The following is a 27,500-nucleotide window of genomic DNA, read 5'->3' as shown; positions in this document are numbered from 1 at the left end:
GCAGCTCTCACACTTTCAAAGTTTTACATATTTAGGCATCTTTTTGCCATTTGGTTGGACCTCAGTGTTTGAAGTTTTGAGGTACGTTCAAGATGGGAGGAGCAAAAACCCTACGCTTTAGTCCCAACCTTTTGATGTATTTGCGCCAATCTCTTAGTTTCAACAATAGTGTATTATTGCACCGATACTCATAATTATGAAAAAAATGATGTCCTGCTCGTATTAAAAATATATGGATCTCCAAGTTGTACTACTGGTGAGAAACTGCACTGGCTCAGTGGCCCGTTTCCATAAAGAGGAACTTGAGGGAAGTTAAAGAGGAAGGAGTGGTGGCCTAACAGCTGCTTAGGAACACAATCAGAAAACACTATGATCCTTCTGCCTTTGCTTCACACCCCGGCTCGGCGTCATACAACAAGTCTGCTGTGTCATGCAACCGACTGGTTAAAGGCGGGGGGGATCAGAAAAACCTGACTCTCTATACTTCCCTGACTTTGCTTAAATACTTACATGGAGCATAGCCAGGCTAATTAATTTGAGAGCACACACACACACACACACACACACACACACACACACACACACACACACACACACACACACACACACACACACACACACACACACACACACACACACACACACACACACACACACACACACACACACACACACTTGAATTTGGGCTCGTAGTTAAGAGGAAGTGAAGCACATCCAGAGATAAAAGAGGGTTAAAATGGACCAAAGCTGCCATTTTCAATGACTCACTCAGACAGGATTCTCATCAAACACAAAATCCTTTGTTGGCAAAAGGTCAAAAAAGGAGTATTTTATCTGCCTTTAATCCCAGCGATTTCAGAGACACAGTTACCCGTTACTATCAGTGCACTCGCCAAGAGAATATCTTCTCGGAAAGTCTTCTTAGAAAGTGAATTGTACTTTGTCAATTAAATCTTACTTCAAATTTTACGTCAATTTACAATGGAGATGTAATTGAGAATGTAAATAATTTTACAAGACAGCACATAATTTACAAAACAGAGCAATTTACACTACTGAAATGTATAAACTATACAGTGGACCAGTTCCGGTTCGTAAGGGGTGGGCGGAGCATACGCTGCTACGTTTGCGTGAAATTTAACGTATTTTTTGCAATTTTGTTGTAACTCTATTTTCATCGTAAGATCGAAAAATCTGAAGTAACTTAGTGATCATCTGTATATGTATTTGTCAAATGAAAAACTATTCCAGGGTGTTGAATAAGGACTAACTGATTACCATTTAGCGATACTCGCAGCACAGATACAAGTCCTCGTTGTCCCGCAATATAGCTAAATGCGCAGGAAAAATTAACTAACAGACAATCCCCTGTGTAAACCTCAGAATGCTAGTGAGACTATAGACTATTATTAGTGATTATTCGGTTTTAGAGCGTGTATTTCTTTTCTGTTTTGGGTATTTCAAAGCCAAATCTTTTAGCTTCTTATCGGCGTCGCCGGTCACTAAAACAGAGCGCGTCCAGCTTCACCCTCAATTCGCGAACCAGCGCTCGTCCACGCACCCGCTGCCACATACATATATATATATATATACTCTTAAGTTTATACGTTACGGTGCTGTAAACTGCTCTGTTTTACTAAATTATGAACTGTCATTTGCTACATTTTTAACAGTATACTACCGCACATTGATCACCCTTCTTTAAAACTCCTTGGTAGGCTAGGCCACATCTGGACTTACGATATTTTCAATTTTCAGAGACTACCTGAAAAATGTTGTCCGACAACATTCTGATTTCTCACGTCAACGCGAGTCTGACGAGTCCCACTTTCGGCCTCGACAAGCTTCCGTGATGGCGCGATGCAAAAAGACCGATCCCGTCATTATCGTTCTGATGGCCAGCAATAAATATAACGCCGCTAGGCTTGTTGAAGATGCCGTTATCGATCGCGCTCGACTCGAATGGATTTACGTTGGCCATTAAACTCCAAAGAGGCAGAATCTTCGAGTGAAAACGGAGGCGTTTTGACATCTCCTTTAATTAAAATAATACTAAAAGCAGCACTCCGCGCTGATTAAAATTGTTAGCCTATATAAGGAGACTCGGTCCCGAGAGAGAAAGAGAAAGACCTCCAGAGAGTAAGTAATGAAAAGCTTATAAAAGCCAGGAGTCAAGCCAAGCTGGCAGAGGAGACGTGCCATGACAAGCACAGCGATGGCATTCCACTTAGTCGGATGGCGTCATTATTCCCTTTCACTCGGCCATGCCCGGATTGAGGCCAAGTTATTGCCCTGCTGTAGTCCAGGGGCTGAAATCGCGTCCGGAATAAAGGTGCGTTTGTTTTATTTAAAAAAAGAGTGTGTGCGCAGGGGTTTGGAGGAAGAGGAAGTAGGAGACGCTCGGGGGATTATTTAAGGCAGCCAAAGTGCAAATTTCCAGCTTTCTTCAGGTTTCAGAGCTTACGCCCAATAACGGGCGTATTCCGGTCTGCCGGTGCGCGACTTAGCTAGCTAATGTGCCTGCACTGGACGTGTCAAAGTGACCACGTGAAAGGAATTCCAGGCAGGAGGGCTGCACATGCACGCATGGCCACTGGTACAAAAGAAATAAAAGAATAACTCTGGCGTTTTTCATCTGCAAGAAGGAAAATGTCGTAGGCACTTTGAAGAAATGTCAAGTGTTCAGAACCCGCAATCGTGAAAGGAACGAATAACAAAACTGAAGGTAATTAACCAGTGGACGCTCCGACACGGTGCTTAATCACTCGAACCGCATTGATGATACTTTTTTCCACACACAAATACACGTCAATCGATCCCACCACGCCTCAGTAACCCAAAGAGTCGTTTCAAACCACTGCCCCGAGACGACAGCTCTAATTAATCTAAGCCTTTTGTGCTTAGCTTCGAAGTCAGGAGACATATTGGGTGTACAAAAATATCAGGTGCATGCGGAATGAATAGCCAACGAGAGTACTACTATAAAGGCTCCGAGATCAGGTGGACCAAAATAATGTTTTGGATCATCAGGCTCACGAGCTCTGGTTTCAAACAGAGATGTTGCACCAATCGACATCTGTCCTCGTATAGACATATCATCAAAACCCATATCGTTTTACACACACACACACACACACACACACACACACACACACCAGGTCACCCACGTGCTTATGGATTTGTTTAGCAGGATGCTCCTACCTTTAGGAGATCTCGGGGGAAATCTTGTCCCGCGTTCAAGCCTTCCAGGTTGGTGATGAATTCCTGGCATGTCATCTTCTTCCCAATATTCTGCAAGAAGTAAGACACATTTATTAACCTGATAATGTAGTGGGACTGCGATGGATCATCCGGCTCGCCTTATTTACTCTTCACGTGCTATTCGGGGGATATTGAAAGTTCAGGGGACTTAATTTATGGACTGCTGCGTGTAAGGTCTTGCGTTGAGCGGCACTGCGGTGGATGTCAAACAAACACTTGGCTTCATGGCAGTTATTATTATAATAACAGATTTGGCTCTAACAGAAGAGCTTGTTTAAGACAAAGAGCAGGAGAGAAGATGTTGGCAGACCTCTTAACCACCACAGCCAAACATGGAGGTAGAAGCTTACTGGTTTGGGCTTGTTTTGGAGCAGGGAAGGTTGAAGACATATTCCAAAAATACTCTATATGAACACATGACCTTTCCTGCTATCGTGGTTCTTCTCCAAACGGTTACCATAAAACTGAAGGCTCTTAATTGTACAGGACGTCTTTGGATGCAGTTTAATAAAATCTTGCGTCACTCCCAACGAAAACCTCAACATCTTCAGCTCTGCTACCTCCAGCTCCACCTCCTGTCTTTTACTCAATGCCACTGTCTCTAATCCATACAACATTACAGGTCTCACCACAGTCCTATAAACTTTCCCTTTCACTCTTACAGATACTCTTCTATCACAAATCACTCCTGTTATCACTCTTCTCCACCCACTCCACCCTGCCTGCACACTTTTCTTCACTTCTCTAACACACTCTCCATTACTTTGCACTGTTGACCCCAGGTACCTGAACTCCTCCACCTTCTCCACCTCTTCTTCCTGCAACCGCACCACTCCACTGCCCTCCCTCTCATTCACACACGTACTCTGTCTTACTCCTACTGACTTTCATTCCCCTTCTATCCAGCATGTACCTCCACCTCTCCAGGCTCTCAACCTGCTCCCTACTCTCACCACAAATCACAATATCACTCGCGATAAAGAGTTATACTCTATGACATGTTTATTATTAAATGAAAAAGTGTTGGATATTCAGCTGTGGCATAAAATAAAATGGATGCAAACACTTTCATGATTCGTTCCTTTTTTATAAAATATGCCCATATTGCTAACCGACAAAAACCACTGGAAAAAAATGACCAAATAAAAACATTATAGATTTCAGAATCATGACAGACCGTTCAACAAGTGCAAGTAAATAATTACAAAATCCTGTCAGGTTCATTTACAGCAGTCTGACTGTACAGACACTTCCTTAGAAACAGGAGACAAACCGCTTACTGATTGCTGGATTAAGCGACAGTGCTGTATGATCGCCAATGAAACTGTGTATGCCTACTGTCTCCATTCATCATAAATTATGTCCCTTAACTGCAAGGCTGCAAGGCACCAGCTTTCATCTGAGAACGCTTTCTGTCTGCAGGCAATCCTTTCAATTTCGAAGAGGTCTTTTGAACCGATCTCTCAAATAAATGCTACACAACGTCCTTTGAAATACAAACTGTTTGTCATTGCTGAGATGAAACGTATGCTGAGGGCATTGCACATTCCGAATCTAACACATTGGACAGCAGGTTTTAATCGTATTAAATGTCCAGACAACGAAACATCATTTCACAACTTCACATCCAATCAGCATATCGTGCGTTAGACCCTGATGGATGGATGGATGGATGGGTAGTTGATTGGTGAAATGGATGGATGGATGGGTAGTTGATTGGTGAAATGGATAGATGGATGGATGGATGGATGGATGGATGGATGGATGGATGGATGGGTAGTTGATTGGTTAAATGGATGGATGGATGGATGGATGGGTAGTTGATTGGTGAAATGGATGGATGGATGGATGGATGGATGGATGGATGGATGGATGGATGGGTAGTTGATTGGTTAAATGGATGGATGGATGGGTAGTTGATTGGTTAAATGGATGGATGGATGGATGGATGGATGGATGGATGGATGGATGGGTAGTTGATTGGTTGAATGGATGGATGGATGGAAGGATGGATGGATGGGTAGTTGATTGGTTAAATGGATGGATGGATGGATGGATGGATGGATGGATGGATGGTGTATAGATTGTTGGTTGGTTGGCTGGATAAATGAATGAATAAATGAATAGTTGATGTATAGGTAGTTGATTGGTTAAATGGATGGATCAATCTTTGCTTTAAAAAAAAGATACTAAAAGATGAACTAAAAGCAAAATGCAGAAGTTTTGTGTTGTTCCTGAATGTAATTTAAAGCAAATGTAAACACAACCTGCTTTGAATCCTTTACATAACTTGTTATGTAAAACCAGTCATTCACACACATTTTCCTTTTTACAAAAAAAAACAAACAGTGAATGCAAACATGCTTGAAATAAACGTTTCTACATTTACTACTTGTTAAATTTATGCTATTTTCACAGACTTATCCAGATGCCCAACTTCCTATTATCTCATTTATAAAACTGAGCAGGTGAAGGTTAAGGGCATTGCTCAAGGGCGGCTCAGCAGTGCTCAGATTTAAACTCGCAGTCTTTCCACCCGAAGTTCAATTCAATTTATTTTTATTTGTATAGCGATTTTAACACTAGACATGGTCTTGAAGCAGAATTACTGAGAAACAGTTGTACAAAGGAGTGAATGAGTTTAGTGCCTAGAAGTCTGTTTCTTTAAGTTTTATCCCTAATGAGTCAACCAGTGGTGACTGTGGTCAGGAAAAACCAAACGAGGAAGAAACCCTCAGAGGAACCAGACTCAAAACGGACCTCATCCTCATCACAGCTCCATTATTGTGGATGTTTACAGCACAGTAAAATGCTAAAATGCAAAACTGTTCCTGTAAACTGCTGTCCTGAGCCCAATGTAGTCGACTTGATATTAATTACAGTCCAAATACATCCGCAAATATTTTGAGTTGCTCTGTATCTTCATGAATGCTCAGGCTGTTGATGTAAAACCATTTCCAGCTTAGCGTTTCGGCTCACCACGGACGTACCGCAGTGTTCCCACTAACCGGATGTTTTTTGTGTTTAGCACCACTTTTGCACCACTTTTTTTTTTTAACTCAAAAGAGAGAGAATCCCAAAAATGATTGGCGTTTCCTAGAATAGCCAAACCAGCCCCAAAAAATGGAATGAAGCCCAGAAAATTATGGGACATTTTATTTAAAATGCAGTTCGGTTATAATACAAATAAAAAACAACAACAAAAAAAACCTTGAAAACATAAACTTAAAAAATAAGCAATCTGCATTTGTACGAATTGGATAAATGAGATTTTATCTTCTGATCTCGCGGCGGTTAAGGTCGACCCTGAGGGGGGTTTTCATTATTTTTTTGAGATTTTGAATCCAAATATAGGGTTTCAGTTCGAAGGCTTTTTTACATGATTTGTCATAACATCAGAGACAAAGGCTAGAGACAGCAGGTCGCTGTGAATACTAAAATAATGAGCAGAAGGTGTTTGTTCCAGGGACTTTACAGTTTCTGGCAGCACCAACCAAGTTTGTAGGTGGACAGCACTGACAAATGTTCAGACTGGCACACGATACCGGAGTGACACAGGGGCCTGTTTCTGATGCATCCAAGTAACTTCGGAATCAGTTTGAACCTAAAACGAATGAGACGAAGCACTGAATTTGGCTCAGTGAAAGGATCTAGAGATCCTGATAAGGATTAGGTATTGGGTTTGAGCAGCAGCCGGGCACTGATTTCTAGAATCTCTTTGCTGATGTACACGCTTCGATTCTTATCCTTTTTGAAATCCCTGTGCTCTTGGCGGGAAGAAATGCCTTTGATGCTGCGCTCGTAAAAAAAAAAAAAAAAGAAAAAAAAGAAAAAAAACGACGCTTAAAAAGGTCAAACGACTTAATTATCAGTCATAACACTGCGTGTGGAGGGGGAAACAAGCAGGTCTGGCCTTTTAATTATTACTCATTTTTATACCCCAGGCACTGCTGCAAAGTCTCGATTTGGATGTGAGCTGATTGGTTTCTAGAACAGCAGCTGTGACAGGTGTGGAAAGTAAGGCCAATCCCAGGTTTATATAAATGAGCTCAATTCAAGGGGATAGTTTTTTAATGCTGAAAGCTCATTCATTAACAAATGATAAAAATAAAAAAACAAACAAAAAATAAACACGTCCAGCTTTTCTTGAAAAGTCCGTATTGTAAACATCCTTGTGAGTGTATCTGCGACCAAATCGATTCCTTCTCCCCTGTCGGCTGTTGTGGAATGAAAAACGGCTATTTAAATCCATGAATATATTTGAGCTTGTGCAGATTGCTACAGATGTGGTAGTCGAGCTCTGACTAGTGCGCTCTCTGATCATCCAATCAAAGAAAAATTACACGATTGGATTCTGGATGTCCTCTGTGTTACAAACTCGCAATCTGATTGGTCGAAGGTGTTCAGTGGGGGTTGAAGTCGGAGCTCAGTTGTTCCATATGGCAAACCATATCTTCATGAATTATGCCTCTGTCTGCAGGAGCATTGTTATGTGGAAACAGAATTGGGCCAAGTACCAGTTAAGGGAAAACCTTACGCTATATATTGTAGCTCCATAAAGATACATTAAAGAAATGCTAAATGCTGAGGTATAAGTGGAATAAAACAACAGATTATGAGAAAATCTATTTTGACACCACTGCATTATTGATTCTTTGGCAAAAGTGGTACATTCTATTGTGTTTCATTCCTTTTTTCACAAATATCTGCCAAAATAAAGACACTGCCAGGGCTGAGATTAAGTTCCAGCTGCAGATGTGCTGATGTGGCTTTTCTTAATGTCAGCGCTACATACTATCGTAACAGTAAGAAAAATGTCACAGTGTGCCAAGTCTATTCTGCACTACATGGATTCAAATTCTCAGTCCAAAGCCAAAAGGCAAAAGGAATTAAGCATCATTATGCTTATCAGCACTGGTTCCAATCTCAGTGAGTGACAACAGCAGCAGCCTTCAGTAGAACATTTCTTAGGCCATTTATTTAAAAAGAAAAATGTTTTTTTTTTTTTTTTTTTTTTACACAAACCGGCCCAACTTTGAGTGTAAAGAGGGACATTTTCTTGACAAAGGAGCCACGTTTTTGCCAATTTCACACAACTTCACACAGCCCATTCAGCACCTGTGTGAGGGCCACTACCATGAATCTTTCAAAAAGCGACTGTCTAGCAAAATAACAAGATGTGGGCGTGAAATATTGGCGTCTCCATGGCGCATATGTGTTCTATTGAGACGGAGCCAGGAAACGTCAAAACCGAGATTCGCCACCGCGTGAGTATAAAGACACACGATCGAGCTCTATGGAGACAAAGGGAGAAGCTATTCTGAGAAACGTGTCAAAGCTGCGAGTTCATTACGCAGATGAAATAACCCCGAGTTTTGAGGGAAATGCGATGAAAGAAACCGTTACAGATCACTAAACCCGATTTCTCTGTCTGTTTAAACAAGGCATTTTAATGGTGATGTGATATGCAGGAAATGGACTGGAAGCTACAATGTTGAAGAGTATCTATAACAAATGGCAAAAAAAAAAGAAAAAAAGTAATCTGGTTAACACTCATGAGCAGCCCAAAAATCCCAGGCTCCTGTCTACCTGAATATTATAGTAACGTGTTACATTTGTGGTAGCCATTTTCAACATTTAGCTTCCATTTGCTGTTATAATAACCTCCGCTCTCCTGAGAAGACGTTCCACCAGATATTGGAGTGTGCTTGTGGAGGTTTGTGTGAGATTCATTCAGCCACAAGGGTGTTAGTAAAGTCAGGTACTGATATAGGTGAGGTGAGGAGAGGAGGCCTGTCGTGCAGTCAGCGTTCACATTCATCCCAAAAAGGTGTTTAAATTGAGGTGAGAACTTGCACCCATGTAAAGCATATCTTTAGCTGGCTATTGTGCAGGTTTGGGTCTCCTAGATCAAGTGAGGAGAAAATCTAATCCTACCACATCCAAATACATCCAACTTTGTGGTAACAGTTTGTGGAAGAACCAGATATGGATAGACCACGTATTAGACCATATCACTGTAAGCGTACAGGCCGGATAAAGCTTTTTTGCTTCAGTGTTATGCTTAAAGCTGTTTCGACCTTGACCTCTAGGGGGTGACAGAAATCCCACAGCAGCCAGGCAAATTCATAGAGCCGAGCTCCTTTATGAACTGCTGTAACAGCTACAGTGAATAATAGAAATGGGGGGGGGGGGGGGGGGATAAGAAGAAAATGCCTGTACCATCCGGTAGGGATGCACCGAAACTGTATTATCAGACAGAGTAAATGTTTTGGTATGCACTGACACCGATAACAGTACTGACACCAAACCATTACTTAGTATTAATCAATTAATCCTTAAATCACAGTACATTTTGTTTTCCTGTGTTTAATATTGTCTGTAGTGTGTGTGGGCTGAGGGTTGTACTGCATACTGTACATACTGTCTATTATCTACATATTTATACATACAGTGGTGTAAAAAATCTTTTTGACCTGGATCCTATTGAGATACTGTGGCATGACCTTAAAAAGGCAAGTCATGCTCGAAAACCCTCCAATGTGGCTGAATTACAACAATTCTGCATAGATGAGTGGAGCAAAATTCCTCCACAGTGCTTTAGCAGACTTATCGCAAGTTATCCCCAGGTATCAGGTTTTAGGGGACAAACAATTTTTTTTCCCACACAGGGCCTTGTAGTTTTGGATTTTGTTTTCCCTCAATAATAAAAATCTTTATTCAAAAACTGCATGTTGTGTTCACTTGTGTTCTCTGTTACTAATATTTAAATTAGTTTGATTAAAGTATCACAAACATGCAAAAAAAAAAAAGAAATCAGAAAGGGGGCAAACACTTTTTCACACCACTGTATATATATTATTGTACAATGATGTTTTTGACAGTCATGCTAAAGTGTAGGAATTTTGTATAGAGCAGCGACTGGAGTCGTGTTCATACTGCCCTCATACTGGGCTACACTCTCGTTTTTCACTTCCATTGTGGCCATTATTACATGGCTTTCATTTCGTCCCACAGCATCACATGGTATTGGATGACCGTTCTGCGTAAAAGTGAATGCTCATTGATTCTAGTATCAACCATCAATATAGTAAACACCAGTCGATATGAGTATACAGTGGTGAAGACTGTACCTGTCCATGAAGGTCTGTGTTTAGCAGCATTAAAGCACAAGTAAGGCAATGCACTTCGTCTGCAAAAAACAACAACAAAAACAGATTCATGCGTGAGTAATTATTCAGCCGTGGCTTTCTCGAGCTGCAGGAGAACGGTCAGTGCGATTACACACTCAGCTTGAGGCACGTACTTCAAAATGTAATTTTCTCCATGTTGCCTTTTTTTATATGCTGCATTTTGAAATTGTAACTTGAAGAGCCTGTAAACATGCAGATCTCATCCATCTCTCTACTGGGCCAAAGTGTATCGCCAGTTCCATGGCAACAGTCTTAGCAACAAGGAGACCGTTTTAGCTTTTACCATCTACTGGTCACACAGGCTTGTTGTTACCAAGACGGTTGCTACGGGAGAGACATGACACTCAAAGCATCAAACGTAGACAAACGATACCCAAGGCATTAAAGTCTGATTTTATTAATGGTTCAATAGACCGGGGGGTGGGTAAATACTGTTTTGAAATTCTGTTCATCTTTTTTTCTTTTTACTGTAAAGGGTAAATTGTTGGAAAGGTTATCTCTGTGTGACCTTCTGCTAAACCTCTGCTCGTCTTTCCGCTGTCATTTATCAACCTGAGCTGAGCGAGCGTGATACTACCCAGTTAATGGCTAATACCCCTGTGTACTTGGGGTAGAGTTGATCTGTGGGTAATCTATAGGCTGAGTGGGAGGGAAGAAAGCCATTAGGTGCAAAGGAAAAGACTGAGAAACTGGAAAAATTCAAACATAATCGTTTACAAAAATCTTTACTGAAATTGAAATGTAAATAAAGCAGTTGATTATCTTAAGACATGAACATTAGTGTTCTCACTAATAACTTTTTAATGAGCAAATGTATTATTATTAATTATTTACTGATGTTGGATTTGTTTATCTATTCGAATTAAAACTTCAATCCTTTCACACCACATTTGTTAAGGAATTGAGAGAGTGTAGTACCTTGTGAGGCGAGGATGGTGGGGTTACATTGATGGTACCTATTAGAAAAGTGGATTAAAACCCGCTCTCGTTCCTGGGTTTCACCCATTAGTGCAAAAGCTTTGAGAAAGGATCTAAACAAAGGGGAAAGAAAAACAACAAGAAGAAAACAATAATCCACAAAATCTTGATGCAAAGCATTAATACAGCCAAACAAGCAGAGCTTCATCTGAGCAATCCGAATTCAGCAAAAAACATCTGTATGATGATAAAATAGTGTGAAAGGAGTCTCTAATAGAGGTCGAGCGATTCATCGGTTTTGCAGATTAAACAGCGCCGATAGTTTTTCCGGGTTGCGCTATAGAGTACGAGAGTGGCTTTTAGAGAAGAATCACTGACACCACGTGCTGTTTATTTCAAGTGTCTTTTTTTTTAATGAATTTTGGATTTATATATTTATTTGGATTTATTTACTTTTTGTTTTAGTTTGAATGCACGTCTTTTATTTTCCTCAATATTTACTAATATAATTCATATATTTATATTTGTTTCCTTTAGCACATTTTCATGATTCAGTACTGTTTTTTTATTTGTTTATTTTTTAATAAAATGCAGTAGTATTTTACATGGAGTGTTATGTTTGTTCATTTTTTTATATCCATTATCCATTTTAAATACTATTGGTTGATTAATTTAATTCAAGTACGATCCGACCTACCGTAGCTATCGGTAAAATTAACTATCTTTCGACCTCTAGTTTCAAGATATCACTACGTTTTTAGATACAGAGTAATCAGATGACTTTCAACAGGCCACTTAAGATCTTCCATCCCATGTAAAGCAGATCTTCATGGAGCTGGCTTTACCATTACTGGCATGCTACAGCTGTGTTTGAGGAAGAGCCACAGAGCCCAGCTGGAAAAGTCAAGTGTCCAAATACTTTTGTCCGTATAAGTGTATTTAGATATCTGGATTGAGGATTGTGTGCTGTAATGGTGTCTACCTGAGCGACTGGTCCAATGTCATCCCTGTGAATTCAAAGAAAGTGAGGTACTCTTCGGCAACCATCTTGCTGAAGTCGTTGCTGTTGGAAGACAAAGAAAGAAAGAAGAAAAAAAACAACAGTTATCAAGATGAGGTGTAAACACAGCGTCTCCATTCGGCTCAACTTCAAAGACGTTCATGAGAAACAATACGATTTTTATTTAAAGGGCGATGAGCGCTGAGTGAACGAGGGCCCTGGGCGAGGACATTCATTTACTGCTTGTTAAGGACAAAAAGACAAATTAGGATAGAAAGAAAGAAAGATACGGAGAAGGACAAGAGGGAGGAGTTTGCACGAGACAAGACAACAAGCGAGAGTGTGAACAAGCGAGAGAGAGAGAGAGAGAGAGAGAGAGGGAGGGAGAGAGAGAGAGAGAGGGAGAGATTTATATAAACGCCTACACAGACTTCCACTGCACCAAATCTAGCATGGAGGGAAGGGACTGATGGCTATACAGGAGGGTGGCTTTGTCCTCCAGACCTCTACAGAGGCTATGTGTGTGTGCATGTGTGTGTAAGGGAGGGAGAATGGGGGGAAAGAGGAACAGAAAGATGGAGAGAGAGAGAGCAGCTGAGTCAAACCAGCAGGCAGTCGGAAAAAAAACAAAGAAAATATTTTAGACCAAGTATGAGTTCATGATGTTCACATTTGTATTCAAAGCTCAGATCTATAGTCTCAGATTATATTTATTATATATATTTTTTTTTTCCATTGTAACAGTGGTGAATCCAATCCTGAACCAGGTCAGAGATTGGACATCATGATCTTGTATTAAAACAAATCATAACGTACCCACACATAACTGAAAAGCTCACAAATTAAACAAACGCGTCGCCTTGGCAACAAGCAGCGCAGAGCGGCTCGGCGTGCTTTCAGAAACACGGCGAGGCCGCGTGATGGAGAAGTCGGCACGAGGACGTGGTGATGGAACATCCTTAATTAGTAAAAAATGCAATAAAGAGCAGATAGGATGCAGATAGAAAAACAATGAAGGTCCGGTGAGGAACCACTTTGGAACCCGGGGTCTCCAACTCCTAGTTCCAGAATTGCCCCTTTCCCTGCGCCACCCTGTGTAACTGGATTAGTTGGGTCATGTTTTCTAATTACTATTATTTATTTATTATTATTATGAAATCATAAATAAAGGAAACCATGGCAACTCTAATTTTACTTGTATATACACAAGTATGGTATAAGGTCAAAGCTCTGTGGGTAACATGTTGATCTTCTAATAAAAAAGTCACAAGTTCAAATCCCAGCACCACCAAGCTGCCACTGCTGGGCCCTTGAGCACGGCCCTTAACCCTCAACTGCTTAAATATTGAATAAATGAGATAAACTGTAAGCTGCTCTAAAATGCAAAGAAATTTACTTAATCAAGTTAGATTTATTTTTTTAAATAGGTTTTGGGCACGTCTACACTAAAGTGCTTTTATTTACAGGTGAACATTTCAAACTAAAAAATTTATCCAATGTTGGCCCGATATCAGATTTTCCGATTTCACTGATCAAAACAGCACACAAAAAGCATAATAAGTATAAATTAACTGACTTAAACAGAACAGCCACGGGAAGAAATTTTCGGTAAAAAATATCAGACATATACGATAAGAGAAGATAAAGAACTGATTTCGAAGTGCACTCTGAGTCTCGGACACACCGTGCGGCTGTGTTCATTTCGAGAGGGAACGCCGAATCATTTCCGTTTGAGCCGAGGCCTGTAGATCGGAGATAAACAGCAGGTGTCTGAGCGCAGTTTACGATATCGGAGATCAGACTTTAATTCGGATTTTATCCTCGGACATTTGTCATGGAAATGAATAAAAATAAACGTGTGATACCTTTTCGCAGTCTCACTTTTCTGGTAACAAAACCCCAGAATGTTACCAAGAAAGAAATATTTCATGAATATATTGCTGGTGGCTGATAAAAAGAGTTAAAAAAAAAAAAGAAGAAAAAAAAGAAAAGGTTATTACAGAACAGTTCTACCCTAAAGAAATGGCTGGAAATCACAATGGACTAATTAAATGGAACCAATTGTACAAAACAGCATTTGTAAATCATGAACTGGAACAATTTGCTTTGCACGCGGCAAAAATACACCAAATCGGCAACATCTCAAAACCTGATTTAATTTTTTAACCAAATATATGATGTAAAGATAAAATTGTGTTCCTGTAAAGCAATAAAATCCTGAAATTATTTCCTATTCCTTAAATGAGAAATATCCCAATATCTCGCCTTGCTTACAGTATCGCAACATATGGTATCGCAACCACTGTATCGCGATGCGTATCGTCAGATTCTTGCCGATACACGGCCCTGATACGTGCGTAGTTTTCTCTTTTTCTGATTTCTTTTTTTCTATATTTCTAATGAGCAAACAGTGAGTAAACAGTGGGTATATGGATATATACTGATATGTACATATGCGTGTATAGATGTGGATGTACCTGTTTTAGAACTGAATGCACTTATATTCGATGTCTGACGTACATCTGATGATTTCTTTTTCTATGAACTTTTTATTCTTAGAATCGAGGTTTTCTTAGTGCAGACTGTAAAAGGCTGGAAATCAGCATGCAGAGAAAATTGTTTAACGGAGTCTTCCTCAAATATGGCTTTGGGAAGAATGTCAGAAAATGGGTATAAACACTGAAGCATTAATCAGCCTTCTGACTGGAACCTAAGGGCTAATAGACCACATGCACATCTGTCAGAATTCTCCTGCTCGGCCCTTCGCTCGTGCCATGATAGACGGAAAGCTTTGTTATTGATCCATAACTACCCAGTTGTATGTCAATGTCGTTTATGTCTGGCATATCATTAAATAAATATTACTCAACCTGTAAATATTATTAAAACTGTTTATTAATACTTTTAACTTTTAGTGTAGAGGAACTGTAACAAATGGACGATGATGATGATGATGATGAGTCTGGTTCCAATTAAGGTTTCTTCCTCATGCCATCTCAGGGAGCTTTGCTTTCCCACTGCCGCCACTGGTTCGATCAATAAAGATAAATGTACACACATATTATATATTGTATTATATTTACAATTTTAAGATAATCCGCAACCTGCTGTTAGTTAGGTTCCAAATGAGAGCGTTTTTAACGCCAGTCTAGAGATTTGGAGTTTTTCATTTTATGTCCAGCTTTAAGAATTTCTCTTAAAAGGTGAAAATCCTGACAATTCCGCATATCGAGAGAGTAATTGAATGAAGGATGGAAAGAAGTTAAGGCATTTTTTAAAGTCTGCTGAAACAAGTAGAAGAGTTAAGTAGATCATATCTTTAGAAAACTAAATATTTAAATGTTAAACACACACGCACACACTTATATGCACGTCTGTATTACCCGAATGGGGTTTTACTATTTAATACGTTTCACATTTTTATTTTTTTTTATTTAATCAATTTAAGTTGCACCAAATTCATCAATGAAATTTGATTTATTGTGCATATATCTGCGATCTGTAAAGCTGCTTTGGGACAATGTCCATTGTAAAACAGCAAAAATTTAAGCAATACAAATACAACTAAAGCAAAAATTCAGTGTAGTGTCCGAAAAGGAAGTCAGAAAACTCGTGCATGGAGTGCAGCGTGCTGTTTCAGCATTAATGCACATAAATGAAGCGTGTTGCATTTTACATATCAAACTTTTGGTTAAAGTCAATAGGGGATAGGTGTTTCCTCTACTTGTTTTTGAATTAGGGAGGTGGCAGTGACCAGTGAGCTGAAAGTCACGTGATAGTACCCAAGCCCAAGTTCTTCCTGCCGATTAATCTGACCCTGAATATAAAATGATAAGACGCTAATAAACACTTCCATGGCTTTGTATGGAAACCTACTTCAGGCTGGGTGATCAACAAGAATCATACGAAGCCAATCTCAATTTGTTTTGGCAGTTGTAAGCAGAGAGTATTCTTCATAAAGTTGAAGATCAGCAGTGACTCATATCAAGCAGCAGAAGCCATTAAATATATATATATATATATATAAAATAAACTTTAACTACTGAATCCTTCAAGGCTTTTTCCTAAGGTCTCATACTTAGAATTGCATTTTGCACTCCAATGACATACGGATATAAAACCTTTCGGCAGTATTTCACCTTCAGGTTTAATGTGAAGTGGCTTGGTGACTATTTGAACTATTAAAAGAATAAACAGAAGGGTGAAAGCAAAGCGTGAATGATGTTGCTGTACTGACATCTGCTGCACACATCAATGACTTTCTTCGACCGGTCACGGATATGCTATACGTGTGGATTATGTGAGCTCCTGAACGTCGTGTGTGGCACCTGACGAAACCATGTGATAAGTGAGAACATCTCGAATGAGTCAAGATGTGTCAGACCAGCAGGTAAGACACGGCACGTTGGCGTTCGTCCTGCTCTGAAGGTGACTGCGATGCCTGGAATTCAACCTTACAATGAATTTCATGGAAAAGTGTGTGTGGTTTTAATTTCCTCACTTCTTGCCCAGGTGCTTGGCTACGTCACAGCGACGGAAGCCCTCCAGGTGGTAAAGGCGGCGCGCCAGGCGTCGTGCTGCTTCCTGGTCGCTGCGGTGCCCGTTGTTCAGTGTGTCGTTGCTGTCCTTCTGTTGCTCGGTGCTGCCCATGTCCAAGTCCCAGTCTGACAGCACGTCTTTCAACCCCTCATCGCTGCTGCACAAAGAGACGGAGACAAAAACATCGGAATCAATCATTATTCACTCTGTACTGTAATTAATATTACAGTCTACTACACTGGCTCAGCACCACAGTATGCATGAACACGTTTGCATTTGCGCGCAGAACAGTACACCAGCAATGATGGAACTGTAATGAATGGACATTCGGTGCAACCCAGATGAGGATGAGGTTCTCTTTTGAGTTCGGTTGCTCTCAAGCTTTCTTCCTCTTACCATCTCAAAGAGTTTTTCTTTGCCACAGTCGCCACTCGTTCACTCATTAGGGATAAACTTACAATTAAAAGGAACAAACTTACAGGCACTAAATGTATATTTTTTTATACCAGAGGTCGACTGATTCATTAGTGCTGAAACTATTAGCGAAAAGCCATACAGACAGTTTTTCCGGGTTGCATTATACAGAAGGGGAGCGGCCTCTAGGGGCAAATCACTGATGCCACGTGCTGTTTGTTTAAAGTGTCTTTTTTTATATATATATTTTGAACTGTTTGTATTCATTTAGAGTGTTACTTTTGACTTATGTCTTATTTTTCTAAGTATTACTAGAATTAACATTCTTTTTTTTTTTCATTTAGCACATTTTTGCAATTCAGTACTGTTTCTTTTTTCTTTTCTTTTTTGTGATAAAGTTTAGGATATTTTAGGATAATTTTAAGAATGTTATGTTTGTTTGTTTTTTATCCATTTGTTTTACCATTTGTTTATTTGCTCCAAATAAAAATTTATCCAATTGAATTCAATACTACAGCATACAAAACCATTGTATATATCTGTGGGCTTCCAACTTTGTGCCAACAATGTATTTTAATCACCAAACAGGCACATTAAACCACACATACACCATTAATATGTTATAAAGAAGTGCTTCGTGTGGACCTGCGGTGTTTCAGTCTACCAAACTATACGTACCGATTGCTTTTTATCGGAAGGTACACTACCCTCAGTTTATTACGATGCAAAACTGTCAGTTGCAGCCATCATTCTCCTCCACATCCTGATCTATATTCTCCACTAGCAGCTACTTTATAGCAAGTGTCTGACTGACAGGTCGGAATGTTGAACTGAAGATGATGTAACCCGATGAAACCTTGTGACGGAATCACGTGTTTCAGACAGAGATGATATACAGTACGCTGTACTGGGGTCAGCCACTAGCATTTTTCCCCTCATTATTTACCCTCATTACACCCATCATAATTGATTCATTGGTACTAGACCAACCAGATACGCAGTAAAATCAAAGCCGACATTCGTAAACGGGGTTTGCAGAGAAATTATCGTGCGACGCTGCTTCGCGCCTCATGCCGCAAATCAGCGGCGAGAGAGATTTAAGGGATTTAATTATGACCACTTTAATATATTTATTCCATCAGCCAGTAACACTATTTCAAACCCCAGACACACACAGCTCTAATCCAGCCAGAGTGAAAAACTAATCAGGAGAGTGACATTATTCAACACTAGATGTACTTTTAATCATCACTGACATCCTGCTAACAGGAGGGGAGAGAACCGAACTCGGCCCTAACGATGTGATCTAATGATACATAAAATGCAGCTCAGACTATTTAAGATCGACCCCCAGCCCCACCAACTTCCCATAACTCCAGGAGAAAGCAATGAGAAGCCAGGCATTAGCGCTGACTCCTTTCCAACACGGGTACAAATGCGACCCAAAGCCGCTTGATCTCTTTGAGGCAGTTGGTTATTCCGGGTTCACACTGTGCGATGATTTTTAATAGTCCATCGCGATTGTTGCTTGTCCGACCGTACGTACATGATCCCTGCGTCACACTGTAGAAAGAGTCTGAAATGTTCGGACACTGCAGGAATTTCATTGGAGGAAAAGAAATGATTGGCTGTCGGTCAACATGTCAATCCAGATCAGAGATTTTAGCCTCCGATTGTAGGAGTCTTTTGGGATTTTCAAAATGTGTCTCAGACGAACAAATTGTGGCCAAAATCGCACAAGATGTGCATAAGTGGAAACGCATCAAAACCGTTATTTAACAGCAAAGCTCAAGAGAGAAAGAGAAAAAGAGGGCGAGAGAGAGAGAGAAAGGGAGTGAGAGAGAGAGAGAGAAAATTATTAACAATGATAAATTTCCTCTCAAAATTAAAGAACGAATAGAATGCAAGCGAAGGACGAGTGCTTTTAAGCGTCTGTCGATCACCTGCGAAATGAACGTGGGCTCGATTGGGGAGCAACAAAAGGAAAAAAACAACAACTCAGAAACAGTTCTGCCTTGTTAAAAGGAGACACAGACTTCAAGCGAACAGGAAAGAAACAGTTACTCAATTGATCTCTCTTACAACAGTGTCAAACAGAAACGCATTTCAGAGCTGCAGAAGGCCACAGTATATCCCGCTCCTGTCAGTCATACACAGATATCTGACGCTACAATAGGAACACATTTATCAAAACTAACCCAACACTTGGTCTAATCTTCAACGAAACCCATTATAGCCTTCAATTTCTGTACCCGACAGGAGCCACAGGTCATTTTCGATCTGTCTACTAACACAAATCTTTCTGTGTTTTCTTAAAGTTTGTGTTGTGCATTCCGACATGCTTTTCTGCTCACCACGGCTGTAGTGGAGGTCGACCAAAAGTGGATTTTAATGTAAAATAAAAAATGTCACATAGTACTGGAATATATCACACAAAAAAAAAAACTGTACGAAATCATGAAAATGTGCTACCCGAAAGAATTACTGTGACGAATACATATAATTAATAAACGATAAATAACGTACGCTTCAGTGATTCGCCTCTAGAGGCCGCCCTCGTAATGACAGCAGAACGGAAGCCGGAAAAATTATCGGTATGGATTTTTGACAATAGACGATAGTTCCAGGGAATTAACCATCAGTGTCGATTAATCTGCAAAACCGATTAATCGTTCAACCTCTAATAGGTGGCTAACATACAATTCCTGTAATTCGGACCAGTCTAACCATTCTCCTCCGATCTCCTTCTTCAACATGCTGCTTCTGCCCAAAGACCTGGCACACGTTTTTTTTGGCACTTGTATATGTACACCATACACACTGATGTGCGTGTTAGAATCTCAGGAGATCAGCAATTTCCGTAGTACTCAAACCAGCCATCTGGCACCAGCATCAACACCATGGTCACGAAGAATCATTCTGATGTTTAACATGTTTGAACTTTAACAGAAGCTCTTCAATTGCATCTAATCCTATGTACATATTAGCTAAGATTTAAGTAAATACAAATCGATTTTATCTTCAAGTGCTGGCATCTTTTTTTGACAGTAAACGCTCATGTAAAAAGCGCATGCTCCTAAAGGTTACACAACAGCGCCATCTTCAGACCGTCCTGGTCAATAACACCAAAACTCTGTTTTAAAAAATTTTTACAATAAAATTATTTTACGGTTTTACAGGCTCTTTTTGGAAAATCCCTTCGAAAATAAAATTAAAAAGCTCTACCAGGAGCTGTAGGGAAAATTCTTAAACAGCATAAGTGCAAAAAGCATTTAAATGACATTTTAAAGTGTCGATAGTGTCAATATAAAATGTTACCAAGTCTGGAGAAAACCAGAAGGTTTGCATGTGTGTGGATGAGACGGTTATGCAAACCTTCACCTTAAAAACACACTGCATAACCAAATGTTGTGTTCCAAATAAACATCTCCATTGCAAAAAAAAACAAAAACAAAAAGGCTAAACTTGAGACTGTATTAGAAAATCGATGCGTTCTGTAAATCCTACACGTGAACAGAAAAACAGACGTGAACATATAATTACACTTTCTGGCTCTCAGAGATGCTCAGCCTGACCGAAAGCCTGCCGCTGAACGAGACACAGCAGTCAAGAGCTCCCTCATGAGGACACGGATATTAGACCTGACCTCAGCTCCACCCGAAGAAACGCTGTGCTTGGAAACGGTTTCGTCATCTCCTTATCCATTATCCGTGTAGAACAGAGCAGTGAGGGATCCTCACCACATTCTCGCTTCGAAGAAAAGGCTAAAGCGAAGATGAATAAAAAAAAATACGACAAAGAGGAGGAGATTGAGATCACTTTCAGTTCCTGAAATACGAACGAGTCGTAATGTGTCATGCACTTTGAGACAAAAAAAAAAAAAAAAAAAAACACTTCCACATTTTCATAGAGGACAAAACTGACAATGTACTACAAGGACACCTGATCATCAGATGTTCTTTTTGAACATCCCATTCCACAATTAGTCTCCATTTCCTGTTACAATTTCCTCCACTCTTCTGGGAAGAGGTTCCACTAGATCTTGTGGAGATTTGGTGCTCATTCATCTACAAGGGTGTTTAATAAAGTCAAGTACTGATGTAGGTGAGGTGAGGAGGTCTGGGGTGCAGTCAGCATTCACATTTATTTCAGTGGGTTTCAAAAGCTCTTCAAGATCTTCCACCCATGTAACCCAGCATATCTTCATGAAGCTAGCTTTGTGCACAAACTCATGGTCAAGCTGGAACAGGTTTGGGTCTCCTAGCTCAGAGAAAAGTAATGCCACCGCATCCAAAACAATTGTGTACCTCAAGGTTTGTGGTAACAGTTTGGGTAAGAAGGACAGATGGTTAGAAAAGTCAGATGTCCAGATACTTTTGCCACAGAATGTGTCTGAACTTGGACCACTACTCAGACAGGCTTAGTCAGCAGTTCTGGCTTCGACACGAACAACAGGTTTATATCAATACGCTCCTTATAATACGTTATTGCTTCAACAGTTACAGAACCCGTCCTCTTCTATCGCTTTCCCGAGACACGCACATGCACATGTTAATGTTTCTTTGCAGCGAACGAGCTAAAAGACAAACAAGAACTGGACGGTGAATGGGTGGAAGAACGTTCTGTGGAAGAACTTGTGCGAGATGAACAACAGAAGAAAAAAGATGTTAGCAGACCTTCTCACACCTACAGTCAAACATGGAGAAGGGAAGCAAGTTTGTGGTAAACAAGAAGCCTGTGTGACTGGAAAAGACGGGTGTCCCAATACTTTTGCCAGAGAATGTATCTGAACCTAGACCAGGAATTGATTAAATTAAAGGCTACACGTTAAGATGAAAAAAGAAAAGCCTCAGAATGATGGTGCGAAAGGAAAGAAATGAACAATAGAACGCTTAAAATAAAATAAATAAATAAATAAAAAAGCTCCACCCCCTAAAAAGAAATTTGTGCTCATCAGGTGCTTCGTCGATTTGCATAATGCAAAATCAAACAAAGCTTAAATGTCGACGCTAAATTCGTAATTTCATCCAAGAAAGAAGTACTGATGTGGAAAAAAAAAAAAAAACGGCCCAGATGAAGCTAGAAGTTCCTCACGGTGCAATCCGGTTCCAATGTAGCTCCAGAAAGCTATGCATCTACTGTAGTTCAATATGTAATAGTAATTATAAATACGAGGTGGATTTGACAACAAAAAAAATAATCGTTCGGATCGCACGACATCCTGATGCTTCAAGAAACTATTTGACTTGTTCTTTATTCGCTAAACAAGATGTGCACCTTCTATAAAAATCCTGTTCAGGGAGAACTATAAACGAATTACTGGCAACCCCCAGTACAATGCTTTAGAAATGTCAAAATACGGCTTTAAAACAAGACGAAAAAAATGTGAATGTAGATTTCAGGCTGTAACTGAACACCCACAGTCGTTGTATACTTATATGTTGCACGTTAACACAAAAAGTGTTTATCGCAAAGCCACGCGCTTGTAAAACTTTCTGGCATCCGTTTGATGCAATGCAAATGATGCGGCGTGTTTTGTCCACAGAACCTGTGAATGCGTGTGTGTGTGCACCACAGACGCATTTCACACATTTTCACAGCTTGTGCATTAACAAGCATCCGTCAAGGTCTAAATGAGATATCTGCCGGAAAGTGATTTTCGTTTGTGAGGTTTTTTTTGTGCCGATCGACGCCACGTTCCAATCCGACGGAATGGTCAACCACTCGGAGCCTGTCCTTTAAAAAGAATCTCTTTCGCAATAACAAGGTCTACTTTAGATGTGGGATTGCAGGCAAAAACAAACGAGCGAGAGGGTAGGTCAGATGGGAATATAAATAGAACATTACAATAGTGTTAGTCAGAGCGTTTACACACCCTGTCATTTTAGCCTGAATAAACTTCAACTTTGGTTCAAGTGAGTAAGTGAAGAAAAAAAAAAAAAAACACTAAGTTCAGATGAAGAGCTTCATTTCATTTCAACAAGCTACTGCAGTATGAAACCTACGGTATCAGGGCACGTGCTAAAATGACACCTAGTGTTGCTGCAAAAACAGTAGCACATCTATGACAAATAGAATCGAGTCTTCGTGTGACTTTCATGGGGAAAATCGAAAGTAATTCCCGTTTTGACACGAACAACGAGTTTATATCGTAAAGCTCCTGAAAATGTTTTTTGTCACAATCGAGTCCGAATGTGATGTTTGTGTCTCTAACAGAAGAACTTGTGTATGATGTAGACCTGAAGAGAAAACGCTAGCAGACCTTCTCACACCTACAGTGAAACATGGAGGTGGAAGCTTTATTTTATTTTATTTTATTTTTGAACAGGGAACGTTGGAGACCGGGTAAAAGGAACCAACATGGCAACAATTCCATACTTTAATATTATGCGGTTCCGTCTGGACTGCGGCTCGTTGAACCCGACTTTACCATAAAACATACACCAAGCCGAAGCGTCTGTCAGAGGTCTGTAAGCGTTCTTTAGAGGGCTGTGAGAGAGAGTGATATCCATCATGGAATGATCTGCCCAGTCACTGCACCGAAATCCTAATGAGCTGCTCTGGGATGAACTGAAGCACAAAGAATTTTCCAACTAGTAAAGAACGACTTTGGGGCATTTTCAGCTGAATGTTTGGAAAAAATTATGAAGCTGTTCTTAAGGAAGGATTTTTCAATGAGAATAAAGTTTGAACAAAAAGTTATAAATCTGTTTGGTCAAAGTCAATCTTCTTACTGTTATATTATCCAGTAAAAACCATAAAAGACACTTCCCCAAACACGCTGTATGGACAAGAAGAGTTTGTACAGCATTTTTTTTGTTGGTTTTTTTTGTTTTTGAACAAAGAAAACCATCATTTATGTGGTGGGATTTTGGTGGGACATTTTACAGAATGAATCTTAAGCATCAGTGCTTTAAAACAGTCATGGTGCAATGCCAAAGCTTGGCAGGCTTTAGGACAAAGGAGTTTAATGGTAAAATAATAAATGTTGGTTTTTGAGAAAGAGAGAGAGAATAAAGGAATGACTGTTTTTCATTCCACAATCTTAAATTCTAAATATTCGCAAGTCCTAACGCCCCACAACGTGCGGTTCTCCAAAAAGAATCCGTTGGCGATCCGATGCAGTCCTGGCGAAATAACAGGCTCCAAAAGTGCGGTTTATACCATTGTGTCGTTCTCTTCACACGTTCACATCATCCTGGCATCGTTCATTCTCATATTACTGTGCAGTCTGGAGTACGTGTTGCACTGCAGCCATTTAACTACATTTAAGGCATTTGTGAATAAAAAGTTGCATGAGGTAACAGTTCAGCATCAGATGTATTGTGAAGTTTGCTCGTGTAACCGCCGGATCTTCTCTCTCCGCCTCTACTTCAATTTGTGGCAAACAATTCAAATCCATAACCGAGACTCACATGTTCTCTGCACGTCTGTCCAAGTTTCCTCCCAGCTTTAAAAACATGCCAGTAGATAAACTGGATTCAGTAAATTGTTCTTAGGTGTGAATGTACAAACGCCTGGTGCTTGATGTCCTATTCAGAGTTACTCAGTGCTCCAGGACGTGCACGCATGTATATGTGCAATATAATTTGTAGTACAGAGTTTTGTAAAATGCTAACAGATGGCAGCACAAAGCTGCACGCACAGTCACAGGGAGCACCGACCTTTATAAGTCAGTGTGCCAAGACATCGTCCTGTGAACATCGAGAACGGTGCGACTGGTGCTATACGGACCACGTGCTTTATCACATCTGCTATTCTGACCACGTGTTCAGATGTGAATTTCTCACCGGAAACAGCATGATCTCAGTTCTGCACCCACCCTAATCGACAGATTTGGCTCCTGTGGACTTTGTCTCCCTAAGATGAAGATCCAGCTCAGAGTTTGCTGTTTTTACACCAGTGCAGAGATCCAGCAGTAATAGTAGAAATTGCTTGACATGTTTTGAGAAAAGAAAGAAAGTACTTTCTTGTAAACAGAGCAGGTCTCAAGACTGTTGTGTGTGTATATTTATATATATATATATATATATATATATATATATATATATATATATATATATATATATATATGTTGCAGCTTTTCCAGATGTGTGCCAGAAAACACTGTATATCAGAGTACCAGGGGCAGGAAATTCAATTCAACATTTTATTTATATATATATATATATATATATATATATATATATATATATATATATATATATATATATATATATAAAATGCTGGATTGAAGATCAGTGTGTGATCCTAGCACACTAATATACAGTGTTTTCTGGCGCACATCTGGAAAAGCTGCAAAAAAAAAAAAAAAAAAAACCTTCATTAAAAAACAAGAGAAACCCAAAGAGAACAGACAACAACCAAAATACACAAACCCTCGAAAATATACACGTTTTTACGCTGTTTAAACACAAAAAATCCGACAAAAAGACAATCCGCTTTTTTGTTACATTTTAGCCAGTTAGCGGAACAACACAAGTCAACACTTCCGACTCGGGCCAGTGAACACCCCAAAGAACAAAAACTATAGTTCGAAGCAACTAATAAAAAAATAAAAAAACAATTACAAAAGAAATAATTGAGGAAAAGAAAGTGATCGAGTGATTAAACCAGACTTGAGGAGGGAAAAAAACATGTTTTTTTGGCGTATAAAAGCTGGAAAACTCAGGCGGATTTTTTTTTGTCTCTCCGCGGCTGAAAAGTTTCTCGTCCGCCGTCGTTTCTTTTTTTCCCTCAAAAACCACAAGACTGATTAATTATTTGTACAAGACGATCCTGATTTTATTAAGTACAATTCAGTAATAAAAGCACTTTTCCCCTCCATTCACACGGTTTTTTATCCGACAAGCTGCAACCCGACTCGCGTTTCCACAAAGCAGCCGTGCTGCGTTCAAGCGCGCCGGGAATGTTGTTTACCTGCAGTCTCCGGTGCACATCTCAGGTTCACAGGACCTGCACTGAATACACACACCACGTCCAAACTTTCACTCTGTAACCGCAATTCCAAGCTGAAGTGCACACTAGGCTCCGGCATCTCCTTAACATCTAACACACAGCACATCTGCGCCAAACTTCTCTCTGTGTGCTCAATCGGAGCTCATCCTCGTGAAAAGAAAATAGGTGGTGTTTTTCCCACAAAGCACTGCAGCCTGGAGAATGCAGCCACAGGAGCATCTGGAGGCTTGTGTAGACAGCATGGTCTGATGAGTTACAGATGTGCAATGGCCTGGTACAGAAATCACCTGCTTGGCCTGCAGAATATTTAATAATCATTACATTACATGCTGATGGATCTCTGACATGCATGTATGCATTGAATGGGTGGCTGAAACACTCTTTTCAGGAGAAGTTGCATGCTCAGGTTGCATGCTAAATTGCATGCTCAAATGCATGCTCAAATGCATGCTCAATTGGCTCTTTGAGTCTCTAAGTGGCGTCTGAGATTATTTGCATATTTGTTGAAAGTATAGTGGAAGTATAGGGAAGTAAAGACCTGACATGCTACCAGAGAAATTTGTAAACAAAGTACACAATATATTAGGAAACTGTACCGAATCATCCGTACGATGGTTTTGTGAAAAGACACAAACACGTTTTTCATCGGAAGTTGCGTGATCATGTTGCGTGGCTCTTCGAGTCTCCAAAGTGGTGTCAGATTATTTGCATATTCATTGAATATGCAATTGCAAATTTGTTCTTGAAGTAAAAACTTGGCATGTTACCAGAAAGATTTGGAAGCAAAGCGTATAACATCTTGGGGGAAAACAACACAAACTCATCCGGACAACGTTTTCTGAACATCACAACTCCATCCAAACGAAAGTGCAAGAAAATAGTTCCACACAAACGGCTTAAAAAAAATACAGAGGATGCATAATGGGCGATAAACACTGCTTTAATGTGCGGCTGTTCCTAATAAAGTACAGCTAGCTTTACACTTTTTAACACCGCAATTAGCCTGTTAGCAGGGTCATGCCTCAGTCATTCACAACCCAACATCTACTCAATTTCTTGTCATCACATTTGATCTTCTGCAAATCGAGAAGTGTGAAAAGACAAGTATAGAAACGAACAAAATCAAATGCACATACAGACACTATATATCACAGGAGCAGCCTGTCAGGTCACAGTACTCAAAAGTCTCTCGTATTTTGAAGCTTAACTTCTTTAAA

The 27,500-nt window shown here is 39.9% G+C and overlaps 1 protein-coding gene and 1 long non-coding RNA gene across 18 annotated transcripts in view; one reads left to right on the top strand and one right to left on the bottom strand.

Annotated features, from left to right (window-relative positions):
- Window positions 1-27,500, bottom strand: part of psd3l (pleckstrin and Sec7 domain containing 3, like) — a 130,724-nt gene that overhangs the window by 44,667 nt on the left and 58,557 nt on the right. For 8 of the 17 annotated variants that reach the window (XM_083568097.1, XM_083568087.1, XM_083568099.1 and 5 more), the window contains 5 exons: window positions 16,874-17,068; window positions 12,355-12,435; window positions 11,373-11,485; window positions 10,395-10,453; window positions 3,202-3,291 (listed from right to left, as the gene is read on the bottom strand). In XM_083568097.1, coding sequence (XP_083424223.1) covers window positions 3,202-3,291; window positions 10,395-10,453; window positions 11,373-11,485; window positions 12,355-12,435; window positions 16,874-17,068 — 538 coding nt within the window. Of the gene's footprint in view, window positions 1-3,201; window positions 3,292-10,394; window positions 10,454-11,372; window positions 11,486-12,354; window positions 12,436-16,873; window positions 17,069-20,868; window positions 21,119-26,244; window positions 26,470-27,500 lie in introns of those variants that run through there. The other 9 variants (XM_083568098.1, XM_083568104.1, XM_083568102.1 and 6 more) reach the window with 6 other exon arrangements.
- LOC310740943 lies at window positions 17,919-21,087 on the top strand. The gene is made up of 2 exons (XR_014537796.1): window positions 17,919-19,095; window positions 19,153-21,087. It is a non-coding gene; the product is annotated as an uncharacterized lncRNA (long non-coding RNA).

Source organism: Silurus aristotelis, assembly GCF_946808225.1.
Source record: "Silurus aristotelis genome assembly, chromosome: 18".
Lineage (NCBI taxonomy): Eukaryota > Metazoa > Chordata > Actinopteri > Siluriformes > Siluridae > Silurus > Silurus aristotelis.
Note: the sequence above shows the minus strand (reverse complement) of the source record. Positions and strands in the feature narration are given on the sequence as shown.